The sequence below is a fragment of the Colias philodice genome, chromosome 26 (genome assembly GCF_061535455.1).
Source record: "Colias philodice isolate Cphi_HAF_F1 chromosome 26, ilColPhil1 Martin Lab GWU primary, whole genome shotgun sequence".
NCBI lineage: Eukaryota > Metazoa > Arthropoda > Insecta > Lepidoptera > Pieridae > Colias > Colias philodice.
The window spans coordinates 4231174-4244896 of NC_143111.1; the positions used below are offsets into that span (position 1 = coordinate 4231174).

Genomic DNA, 13723 nt, shown 5'->3' on the forward strand with positions numbered 1-13723 from the left:
ATGTCGAGATGTATACGAGTTTGCGCAGCATATACGTATAGACTAACCCGAAGACACTCTACTTTATTTATATTTATTACCTTTGTAGTAACTCTTACTGTGATATTTCATTTCTATGCTTTCAAACATAATGAGCACCCTCATGCCTCTCCACAAGTTGGCGACTTTGAATACAGACCAGGGGCTTTTCTACGAGGACGATACCCTCACGACAACAGTAGCTATTGCCAGTTCAACTATGGTTTACCAAATTATATCGATTGGGGGACATTTCCAATATTCACGACGCCCGAAGCAGGAATTAATGGACCGTACAGAGTCATCTATAACGCAATCAGGGGCATGGCATATGCCAATAACAGCAAATATGATGCGGTGACGTATGCGACGCAAGCGACCCCGGAATTCATTTATCACATTGCTGAAATTGCCAAATATTGGGACGGGCCAATCAGTTTAGCTGTTTACGTACCTAATTATGATATGGACATTACAATTCAGATAATGAAACAGTTGTGCTCTTGTTATCCAGGTATGTCGAAAGTATCATTACATCTTTTTTATCCAAAACGCCATCCGCCAAAAATAAGAAAACCGGAACAGATAATAGTTACCACAGAAATTTCTACAACAACGTCAAATGTTTCCGTAGAAGAAATACTAAGGGATAAATTGGAAAGATATAAGAATTTGAATCCAAAAACTAGGGCGGGATATGTAGAATGGGTGAGGAAAAAGAAAATAGAACGCATGATGGCGAAAATAAGCAAAAAGGAGGAAGGCGCACCGAATTTGCATTTCGTTGATTGCTCCGGCCCCGAAGTGCTTGACATTCCGACGTTTCGGCGCGATCATAAAATGATATATCCCATAAACGTGGGAAGGAATGTCGCTAGGAATGCATCAAAGACAAACTATTTTATTGTGTCAGATATAGAAATGGTGCCGAGCGATGGATTAGCGCCGAAATTTCTGAGAATGGTGCGGAAACTTATGGGCGATAAGAAACGTGACGAGGGCTGTATTTTCGCTAAGACAGTCTTTGTAGTGCCGCTCTTTGAAGTGGAAAGGGGAGAGGAGATACCTCACGACAAAGACACGTAAGTTGATAAATTGTGCTTTTACTGCGACGTGTAGGACTGACAGTTATAAATATACACTACGCGTTTATATTTTGATTTTAAATCTGTACAAAGTAGGGTAGATGACTGAGAAACAGTGTAAAGAGGGCTTGCACATTTTATTATATAGAAATACCTCTTACTACGTAAGTTGGTCCTCGCTCCGGCAGTTTATAATGTTCTAGAATTTAAAGCTTAAACGCATTTAATAGTAAGTAAGCAACATAAAAGGATCACAATATAACATCCTTAACTGATAGAGGACCAATTTACTTGCGATATAATTTTGAAAATCCAACATTAGTATATACATAGTTAATTAATAAGTATTTAACGACCTTATAATATTTAGTCTAGTAATAGGTATTGTAATAACTTTCGCAATGGTTATTTTCCAAATTTAATAAGGTTAAAAATCCTAAAAATTATTTATAGCTTTAATAAAATATAGATATAGATAACCATTGGATATTACAAATAGTTTAGCTAAATTTGATTCAACGCACTCTATTTTATTATATGGCATATGGTCCTTCGAGTTTTACGATGATAGGGTTTTAAATTTTATATTTCTTGTGTAAAATTTACGACACCGTTTAGCAGATGGGATGAAAATATAGAATGCTGTCGCGTAAATTCGTTTTACAAATTACAATTGAAACAATAAATTTATTTGAATCGCGTGGCGTTGTCTGTGGAAAATTATATAAGGTGCAATATTTATCTATAAAACTATTTTCTTGTAGTTCTGGTAATATTTTATCATTTTAAAGCAGGATTTTAAGAAATTTTTTTTAATCTTGATCTTATAATAAAACGTAACACAAATGAAATAACAGCTAGGTACAACTCTTAATTTAAATAAAAAATGTGAACGCAAAATCCAGCTCTAAATTAGAGTAATAAATTGAAATATGTTTTTATCCGCGATTATTTAGCTTTGAAGCTTTCATTCAAATTTTTCAAATTTTCTAAAAATTAATGGAAACGCGATAGACGGAAAATGTTGTTTTTGACTTTAAATTATTGTAATTGCTTATTCATACAATTTAGAGCACGCTTAGCTTTTAATTCGATTGAAAATTTCTCTCGGTCGCTAAATTTCGGTTTTACGAATCATCTGATATTGACTAGGCAGATATTTATACAGTATCAGTAATAATTTCTATTCCGAGTATCAAAATTATATTTTAATAAAGTTCCTCTTAACCTTCTCAGACCAATATTAGGTTTCTTAATTAAACCTCTTCTTTAATAAAGTTTCGTGTTATAAAGTTATTATACATTTTGGAGATTTTCGTAACTTCATCCTAGTGGATATTATCTCGTAGAAACATTTTATTATAACTTCGTCACATTAAAATGTCTTTAAATTATTCTTAGTCGTAGTTTTTCATATTTTACCGACATAATATTGTATTATTATTTGAAATGCTGGTTTATTTCATAAGCCTACACTTTTATGCCATGGTTTGAGTACTTTGGGTTCTTTTATCTACTAGTTACGTTTATCTTGTATTCAAAAACATATTTAGAGTTGGCGCAAACGGGCCACCGACCACAGCCACTGACTCATTTTAACACGCTTTTATTAGCTTCACCTGTATGTTTGTATGTAACCGACTCCTTTCGACTCGATTTTGACCCGATTAAAACCGACGGATTTTATTCACATTCTGTACTTATCAAGGTCGGGTGACAATACAATAATATCATAAATTTATTCTATTATACTGATAAGGACAGCCAGGATCAGCGATCAGATCAAAAAGCGTAGGGTTCCTTGTGGGTTTAATCAGCTCATGAAAGCGCCCCACGCTTTTTTCTCAAATATACTATGTATTGGTTATTGCTTGATTCCTAGATTAAGAATTATTTTCTACTTTTTAGTTGTAAGTAACTATATTGAAAGCGTGTTTTTTAGTTTTTCAAACTATATTTATATTTTATATATTTTGTACAGACGCACACCGCACACAATGTAGCCTCGGTGGCGACATTTTTACTTATATTTCGTCACCAACACTTCTGTAGCGAGTGTCTACAATATGTTCATATCATGTAATATTCTGTTTGTTGTCGTTTACATAGATTAGTGAACATGGTGACATCGAACCGCGCCATGTATTTCCACCAGAAAGTCTGTTCCCATTGCCAACGGTTTCCTGGACTTCAGACGTGGTTACTGCGACCTTCACCAGCCATACTGGAGGTTTGTGTACATTTATGTATAGAGTATTTACTTAGTATTTATTACTTTGTGTAGGTACACTCATTAATTCTATAGTAGGTTGTCTAATCGCCCATGTTAGCTTGTAATATTACCATTTTAAGATGGAATTTTTCACATTACTTCCGTATTTAGTAGTTGGTTATAATTTTTTTTCGTAAATTCATTTTAAGCAACAAGCACGCGGGTTCAAATACTAATAATAATCGTTCTGTTCCTTATTTATTAATTTTTTTCAAAAATAGCTTCTTTATATTTTTTTAGCGTGACATCATTACTAGCTATGTATTTTGTATAACTTACGTAGGTATGTACCTAATATAAGCCTGCGTAATAATATTAATATCAAGGCTGTTATAACTCCTTCATCTCTGTCATATTCCGCGCCATTTTCTATAAGCAGATCCATCATGGCGGGACGTCAACCTAATTCGCGAGTGGCTGATGCTTCAATCTTGGAAGGATCCAATTATATCCCTATAGTGGCAACTTACTAATTGCTACATAATTGTGTGTCGCTCGACTATATTAAACTAGCTTAATTATAGAGTATTTTCTAATTGTTATAGAAGTTTATAAATTATTTAGGATATCTCTCTCATATTTTATACTACTTCTGTCCCGCCATTTTACCCACATAGTTCTACTCCTATTAGTCTTAGCGTGATGATATAGAGCCTTCTTCGATAAATGGATTATGTAACAGTGAAATATTTTTACAAATCGGACCTGTGGTTCTTGAGATTAGTCATTCATGCAAACAAATAAACTCTTCAGCATTGTATTGATTTTGTGTGATTAAGTAAAATAGGTAAGTATATTTAAGATACGAGTCATTTTAATAAAAGAAGAAGTAGTACAAGATGATGGTGTAACAGGGGCTTTCGGAAGTAATATATCTTCTGTTAGTATTCGGAATACTGATTTCCGTTGTTCTATTTATTCAAGATTCTATCAAGCAACCGCTCATAAAGTATTAACGATGTACAGTGAACCACCAGTGAACAATGTATCCTATAGGATCTGAAATAGACAACACATTATTCATCGCTAACTAGCAGTCGTGTACTGGTAAAGTTTCATGTATACATACTACGTTATAACTATTTAGTAATATGCGACCAGGGTAAAGCCACCAACATTTACCGAGTTAAACTGGTTAACAGAATTTGCGACATGTATTTATGTTAGGGACAAGTTTAAATCATGATGAATGTTTTAGGTTGAACTGTACTTTGTATGCGTTTAAATTTAAAATGGTTATCTTTTTATTCGAGTACTCGATTGAAGGCACAAGCAACTGTATACTCATATAGTTTAAAAAGTCACATTATATTCGTTCTTAATTTTATTCTTTAGTAAACTAACGTTACAAATTATTTATGCATGAAAATGGTCTAATCTTCTAAAGAATTCTGTTAGTTGAATTGTTTGTTTTGCTAATAGCGCGGGATTGAAGTAATGTTTTGCACAGATAATATGTTATATTTCGGAGTAATTACGAGCACACATATTTAGTTGGTCACCATATAGTAAGGACATCGGTTGCAATGTAAATCTATACTAATATTATAAAGCTGAAGAGTTTGTTAGTTTGTTTGTACGCGCTAATCTCAGGAACTACTGGTTCGATTTGAAAATTATTTCGGTGTTAGATAGCCCATTTATCGATGAAGCTATAGGCAACAAAGATCATTACGCTAAGACCAACAGAAGCGGAGCCACGCGGGTGTAACCGCGAAGCTCAGCTAGTTTATTAATTGTTAGTATAATATAAATATGTTGCTAGTATAAAAGCTATTTTCACAGCCAATGCTGATAGCCCGCCGGGAGTACCCTTACCACCGCTGGGAGCCTCTTTACTTCGGCACTCACCGGGAGCCATGGTACAGTGAGAGTCTATCCTGGGAGGGAAAACAGGATAAGATGACACAGGTAAACTAATGTTTATTCTCTTATAATCTAAATACAGGAGGCCGCATGTTACCTAATGTTTAAAGTGTTGTAATATTTAAATGGTTTTCGTACTTATTTCATTTAGGTATAACAATACGATGGAGGTTCTTTCTCTTTGTTTCACCAATCAAATGCTTTTAATGTTGAATACATTTAGTATTAAATGTTCTCCGTATTTGAGAACAACGGAAAAATATCGCCAACTTTAAGAAGCTGGAAAATTATCCTTGGCAACAGATATTTTCGGATTTAGGGTAAGAAATAAGAAGACTTTTATTTCTTATTACAAAACAGTTTTCGCGAATTGATTTCTAAACAATTCATTAAAGATATTTCACAAGAGGCTTCATTAAATATCAATATTCTTTTGAAAAGCAAAAGGTATAAAATGCGGAGGTATTTCATTTCCTCTGAAACTTTTGATTAAATTCATCGGGAAGCTTTCTTACGGCAATATGATTGGTTTAATCAACTTCTTAGAAGGTAGGAATAATAATACTCCGGATCGTAAATATATTTTTTACTAGCGGTCCGCCCCGGCTTCGCCCGTGGTACATATTTCGCAATAAAAGGTAGCTTATGTTCTTTCTCAGGGTCTAAAGATTACCTGTGCCAAATTTCATCAAAATCGGTCCAGTAGTTTATGCATGAAAACCATACATACATACATAAAAACCTTTCCTCTTTATAATATTATATACTTTTTATTAGGAATACTATTATTATTTAGATACAATAAAATAAAAAATAATTGTGTTGTCTTCTAATGAAATACTTTATATGTTTTGGAGAAACACTATCTAAAAAAAGTCTTAAGAGATTTTCAATATATTTATCACGCAATTTCTTATAATATGCACGGTAGTAGTAATAATGACTGTATTTGTTCACACATACAAAAAGTGAAGACAAAACTAAACATATTTTGTGCGTGTTTTCTTGTTTACATTGCTCTAACGTGCATTTACATTAAACGAACATAGAGCTAGAACTAGAGCAAGAGCATTATTTCATGATCTTTTAGTGTAAACGAAAACTCATATTCAGTGTTGTTCAGTATTACAACATTGCATAGAATCTTTTCGAACAATGCTCTACGCCTGTTTACACTAAATTAATTTGACATAGTGGGGTCATGAGCATTCGCTCGTTTGATGTAAATGCACTCATATACTACACAAATACCTCCTCGTCGTAGCTACATGCTATTCTATTACACTTCGTTCAACCTTATACACTAAAACTTTCTTCTAGATGCTAGAACTCTGTCTTCAAGAGTATCGCATGGTGGTCCTCGACGGGGGCTTCCTCTGCCACGCCGCAATCAGCAAGAACACATCGAACAACGCAAGAGCACAAACAATAAACCGGCAGAGGTACCAGGGCATCATAAGTTCCTTCAAACAGAATTACCCAGATCGACCGAAATGCAAATTGACATGGGGGTGTGGACAGTTGAATTAAACATGTTCTGTATTTGGTTGAATTGTTTCAATGGTATTCAAGAATTGTTTAATTGTAATTGAAGCTACTATTTGTTTGATGGTCTGTTTCTGTTCGATGTTATAACGGAGATGTAAAATAATATGATTAAATGTTATTTTTATAGCTAACATTATTTTTGTTCGTGTAATATATTCACAGTTTACGTAGTAGGTAAATGTTGTCACTGTTGTCACAGTTTTGTATCATATTATTAGACTGTACCAAATCAAAGACGTCATTTTGAATCAAAATACCAGCGTATGATTACTCCTTTTCTATTCTTTGGGATTTAATCATAAAATACATATTTTAATAACACTATCTAAATCTTCAAAAATTTGAAAGATCTATTCGCACAATATTTCTTCAATATTAGTAGAAATTGCCAAAAGCAAATAGACGCGTTGTTTAGCAATAAAAGCTATATAATATGTCTAAAGTGATTAAAGATCGACCCTCCGTAAGTAAAAATGAAGGAACCTTCAAAGGAAGCATAGGGCTCCCTTGATCACGGTCATAAAGTAATATGGCCTGAAGTTATGGACAGGCAACGCAGCGATTTCCTCCCCGATACGAACGTATAGTAAACATGCTATTTTATTGGATTGTTAGTTTACGTTTTCCTCATTAAGTATTTTTTTTATCATGTACATTTTGTTACTACTGGTCCTTAAGTAAAATATTAGGAAGTGTAAAATCGGTAACGATAATTTTGGCATATAAAATTATCTATATAATTCAAACCCATTTTTGCCAGCGCAAATAAACTTGTACTTATTTAAAGACACAGTAAATATCAAGATAATGTTACAACAAAGCCACACATTTATACATTTCGTATATAAATGATACAAATAGGTATCATTTGTTTTTGTTTACAGCCCGCCATTTTCTTAAGAAAATTCCCTTTGGTATAAGAAGTTATGTAAGGTATGTGAAAAAGTTAATAATAGTTGAAAATAGTCGAACATACTTAATAAAAAATCTGTCGAATTTTGAATTCTTAACATAATCGTAGTTTATTATTAATAAAATACATTTTAATGCATAAATAATTGACAAAAATATTTACGTGAGTATCACGAAAAATAAATGTATCGCATTGAATTATTAGATTTTAATAGCTTGAAGGTTGAACTACTTCTTAATGTAAAGGAAATGTACACTAGATGTAAAACCGTTAAGGTCTTCCAACTTTTAGTTTGCATAGAGTGGGATGTCTCCGCTAAACTTTGGGATTTTTAGTAGGATTATGAATTATTCAATTGCTCCTCCCTACTGTGATTACTTGTTGTGAACTTACTGAATAATAGCGGAGTTTCCCTATTTTATGCTTAATAATTTCTTTCTTGTTCGACGTAAAATACTTTTGTAAAGGATCCTTATTCATCTGTATTGATCTTTGTGTATATCTTCGGTTCTTTCGGTTGGTTTAAGTATTTATAGCAATATTATAACAAAATTACTGAATTTGCTTCCATTACATAGTGTGACTATATTGCCTTAATTTAGTATGATATTTAGATGATTATATGTATTCTATGTTTATGATTATATTTTCAAAATTCTATTTTTTGTTCAGTAAAATACAGAAGCATCTCACAATATTACTTTTCATGTAAAGTTTTAATGTATGCGTAGTTATTTACGAATAAGATTCATGATACGTATGACTATTGTTAAAAGATTACTTAATGTTAAATTAAAAAAATAGACAGGCAATATTATCGTAGTTAACATTTACAAATAATGTTCCTTGCAGATTGTGTAACCGGCCAAATAAAGTTGAAAAGTGTATTATTTAATGATATATGTGTAACATAATTAAATAACGTTATTTTTTTGTTATAATTAAATTATGCAATATTTTATTTACAATAATTTCTTGAGATATATGTAATTATATGTATGTAATATTTCAAAGCGAAATATAACACTTTAGTGACTAATTATTTTAATTTTTTGGAATAACGTACATGCTTGGCGACATTAAAAATGACAGCTTTTACAGTATAATCTGGATGTTTTAAAATTATTAATTCGTCATCATAATTTTTCTATTAAAAGTTGTATTTGAATTACTTATATGTATCAAAATTATGTACATTGTAAATTTATCATTTCTTATGTCATTTCGTCCTCAAAATGGTATTAAAAAATAAATTTTGATATGATATTAATGGCTTAGATTATTTCACCTGATTTCCCATCCTTATTAATCCCTTATCTACCCTAATCTTACAATAATATACTTTTGTCTCGCTCGTTGTAGATTTTTTGCGGGTAAACAAGAGAAATGCTACGTGGCTACGACGTAGCAACACCGTAGCAAGTAGCTACGAGAGTATGAGTTTGAACATAGATAAATATATACTATAGGATTCTCTAAATTTGTCATTATTTCTAATGAAGCAAAACGGACAAAGCAAAGGAACACATAATTCCTTTTTACCAAAAATGTATTTTTATATATAAAAGTCACGACAAAAATAATAATTTTATCATAGCTACATTTTTTCTTTCATTACCTACCTTTGACCTCCTTTGACCATGTAAAATAATTGAGAGTAAGAGTACATTAAGAGTACACAAGCATTTAACTGAAACGAAGAAAGATTAAATAGTAAAAACGGTGGTTAATTCAATTAATTGAATAGGTTTTTATTTAAAACAGTCGTTTCCAAGAGAAATAAAGTTCATACAAATGCCAGGAATTTTAGATTACATTCATTCATTAAAATTATTATTCCAGTTTATGCAAAAGCGTGAACTTTAATAACGATGTGAAAAAGAGTTATTCAGAGAAAATGTTCACGATTTCTTCATAATTATTTTTATACTTTGGCTTATTGGTGGTGCATTTAAAGAACGTTTTGCATACTTTGCTATTTATGCCTACAGATTTCGCTTACAAATTTAATTAAAAAATATTATCTTTAAACTGAAAAAACGTTAAGATATGATAGAGAAATACTTCATCGTAACATGTAAAACAAACGGCTCGAACGGTGAAGGAAAACATCGTGAGGAAACCGACATGTCGAAGAATCAAAAGTTCGACGATATGTGTCATCCGCCAACCCGCACTTGGCCAGCGTGGTGGATTATGGCCTGTACCCTCATAGGAGGCCCGTGTCCCAGCAGTGGGAACATATATGGGCTGATGATGATGATGATGATGATGAACATGTAAAAAATATTTAACGAAATAGTATTTTTAATACTTGACCTGTTCCTTAAGAATAATAGAATAATTGAATTTATATACCTTAATTCAGACAATTTTCCCTTTTGTTATATTATATACTGAAAATATTAAAGTATAGGTAGTAAATAAATACTTCAACCTTTATAATCGACTATCAAATGTAAATAGAATATCAACATTGTATAGGTTCATCATTGATGTTAACATGTCTGAGTTATTTTGATGCGTAGCTAATAGTGTTGAAATATGATTTAAAAAAAAAATAAACGACTTAATAAATATAATATACCCAAGAATTTCTGATGAAAGAATATTTGAATAAAAGATTACAAAGTATCTACAAAAACAAGATTTAGAAAATATTGATGAAAGAAAAAGGGATATACAAACCAAAACATTATTTTCCCATAATTGTATTTCAAATAGGAATATAAAGAGGTCGTTATGTAAATATGTATATACAGAGTATACAACTATCTTACATCTTCGCTTACGACCGATATCCGCTAGAGAAGTCAAGTTACGGAACTTTGGCAAAACAGGAAAATCTTTTCCTTCCCTACCGGAGTCCATCGGTCAATAAAACTCTGAATATTTATAGGAAACTCGGGAACAAATTTCCCTCATGTCAAATGGAGGAAGGAAATTAGTGAATTTGACCTGTTTTCAACCATATTATATTTCAAAGCATCCTCATTTCATATTATAATATCTAATATACATGTTTGTTGTTTGAAATAAATAAAAAATGTATAAAGGAAAGCCTGTGGAACTAGGTGGTCTCAGAATTAATGTATACAAGCTTTCGGCCCGCGGCTTCGCCCGCGTTTTCAAAGAAAAAACCGCATAGTTCCCTTTCCAGTGGGATTTCCGGGATAAAACCTAACCTATGTGTTAATCCAAGTTACACTCTATATGTGTGCTAAATTTCATTATAATCGGTTCAGAAGTATTTGCGTGAAAGAGTAACAAACACACACACATTCTCACAAACTTTCGCATTTATAATAATTAAGTAGGATTGCCTAGTTATTAAAATATTATTATATATATAATTATTATAATTATTGCCTTATTTTCTGAATATCCTTGCTTAATTTCAAAATATAATAACCCAAAAGCTCAAGCAAATACAAAAAATATATTAAATAAAGTTGCAATACGACTATTAATAGACATATGATATAGTAAGCAAATAATGATTAGTATCGGCCTGAACACACAAGAGAGCGGAACGGCGTAAACAAAGCAGTTTATTGGAAGCTATGGACAAACAAATGAACACAAATATTCCACAGAACAGAAATATGAGTTTGGTTTATCGGACGGACAAAGATATTTATTCGATATGTATTTTCCACTGCAATATGCATATTTATGGAGATATGTAAAAAAATATACTGCTTTAGTATATAAAAATTTCATATTTCCGCTCTTTATGGCAAAGAGAATTTTGTATGATGTAGATACAATATTCTCATACATTAAAATATCTACAAGAATTTTCCACACCAAGAAATATACAAAAGGGGAACCATAATTATTATAAGACTAGCGGTCCGCCCCGGCTTCGCCCGTGGTACATGTTTACATTTTCTCTACATAAGAACCATCCTCGTACTTCCAGGAATATAATAAAAAAAGAATTATCGAAATCGGTTCAGCCGTTCTCGAGTTATGCGCTTACCAACACATTTTGCGATTCATTTTTATATATATACTAGCGGTCCGCCCCGGCTTCGCCCGTGGTACATATGAAAAATAGATGTTGGCCGATTCTCAGACTTACCCGATATGCACAGAAAATTTCATGAGAATCGGTCCACCCGTTTCGGAGGAGTATGCAGACTAACATTGTGACACGAGAATTTTATATATAAGATAAGATAAGATTATTATAGGTACATATTATATCTTTCTAATTAAATATCATTAATAAATTATCAATAAAAGATAACATCTATTACGGTTGAAATTACTGTTTACATATAGATAATATCAAAAGTCATATACTTTGGAAAATTTTTCGATCCAAATAAATAATACGAAAAATTTTCGATCTAAGTAATTTCACTAAATTTGAAACAAATGGTTCCAAAATTGATATCTATAAAATACTTATTCTGTAGTCTATGGCAGTGTATAGAATATAAATATAGACCTTTATTAGGAACCATGTTTGAACACTGTGTAGGAGTTTCATTCTATTCAGACGCTGTTAAGACGTTTTTACCATTGGCTTTCAAACAATCAAAGAAAAGCTATTTATGTTATTCAAAGGCGTGCTTTTTTAATTTTGTATGTAAGCTTTTATTGTGCCCACTTAGAAATAGCACTTTATTAAACTACTACTAAAAAAGAATGATTTTTCTTTTGTAGGTTGCATAAACAAGGTTGTACGTCAATGGTTGTTATTTTCATTATTCTCTTGGCGATAAGATTATTTATTTAGATTTTAGTTATTGTTATTAGAAGTGTATTAATTAGCAAAAACTACTTATTGTTCATACCATCTTTATGCTTATGCGAATGCATATTTTTGGTACACAGACAGACAGAGGTTAAGACAAATTGTTGTTAATTTATTAGGCACGCTATGTTTTATTTTCCGATTCAATCAACGTAATATTTTGCATGCTCGTCTTTTCTCAAATTGACCAATTTTAGATTGAGCCTCAACCATCACTGCTATAGTTGTATAAAAATGTTATTATGAACCATTCTTATATACATGAATTAAAATTCGATCGGGAAAGTATACATAAAGTATATAATATAATACATAAAATATATATTTGATTAAAACTCGTCTAGTGGCAGATACAATGGTTGAACTGAGGGTCCAGGGTCTGGTTTTCATGTACATTGACATTAATAAATATTCAAAGTTATGTTCTTTCAGAAGATTCGAGATACTTTTTATTGTATTTTTATTATATTACAGTGTACCAATATAAAAGTCAGGCATTAAAAAAAGAAAAGTTAATAAATATGTACCATGTATAGATCTATCAATTTCTACAAAGGATATGTTAAAAAGATTTATTTATTAAAATAGGAAAATCAACTTAGAATTAAATTATTGTTGAAGATACATCAGCTCAGAAATAATTTCTTCCACGAAACAATTATAAACTAATTTTAAATGAAAATCCGTTCAAATAGAAGTCTATTGAAATTAAATTAATTCAAATTCGCTCATTTCCCAGAAACTCTAAAACTTTCTTAGTGGTGACGGAATATAGAAATTCTATATCCATATTTAATATTATAAATGGGAAAGTAACTCTGTCTGTCTGTCTGTTACTCAATCACGCCAAAACTACTTAACCAATTTTCATGAAATTTGGTATGGAGATATTTTGATACCCGAGAAAGGACATAGGCTACTTTTTATCCAAGGAAAATGACGCAATCCCGGTAATCCCACGGGAACGGGAACTATGTGGGTTTTTCTTTGACTGCGCGGGCGAAGCCGCGGGCGGAAACCTAGTAATAATATATATTAGAAGAACTTGCTTTTACGTCAATAGCAAATATTTCAATTTGTGGTTTCAGATAAATACCAACTGTGTCATGACAGCATATTTTTTAAACTATTCATTTATTGGATTAAGATTACTCATTTGTTTGTCAATTATTTTATAATTATGAATAGAGCATTTTTCATTATTCATAATAGTATTTTTTAGCATTATTCAGACTAAAAATATATTTTAAACC

General features: G+C 31.6%; 1 protein-coding gene across 1 annotated transcript; it reads left to right on the forward strand.

Annotated features, from left to right (window-relative positions):
• LOC149476863 (beta-1,4-glucuronyltransferase 1-like) lies at window positions 1-7375 on the forward strand. Its single transcript, XM_089711219.1, has 4 exons — window positions 1-1100; window positions 3213-3333; window positions 5161-5286; window positions 6562-7375. Exons 1-4 carry the CDS (start codon window positions 1-3, stop codon window positions 6769-6771), a joined length of 1557 nt encoding a protein of 518 aa, XP_089567345.1. The 3' UTR covers window positions 6772-7375.
• Window positions 7376-13723: the final 6348 nt, after the last annotated feature.

Coding starts and splice junctions, on each gene's coding strand:
- LOC149476863 (XM_089711219.1), top strand. CDS start 1: ATGTCGAGATGTATACGAGTTTGCGCAGCATATACGTATAGACTAACC. Junction 3,334..5,160: donor CTTCACCAGCCATACTGGAG/GTTTGTGTACAT, acceptor CTATTTTCACAG/CCAATGCTGATAGCCCGCCG. Junction 5,287..6,561: donor AACAGGATAAGATGACACAG/GTAAACTAATGT, acceptor ACTTTCTTCTAG/ATGCTAGAACTCTGTCTTCA.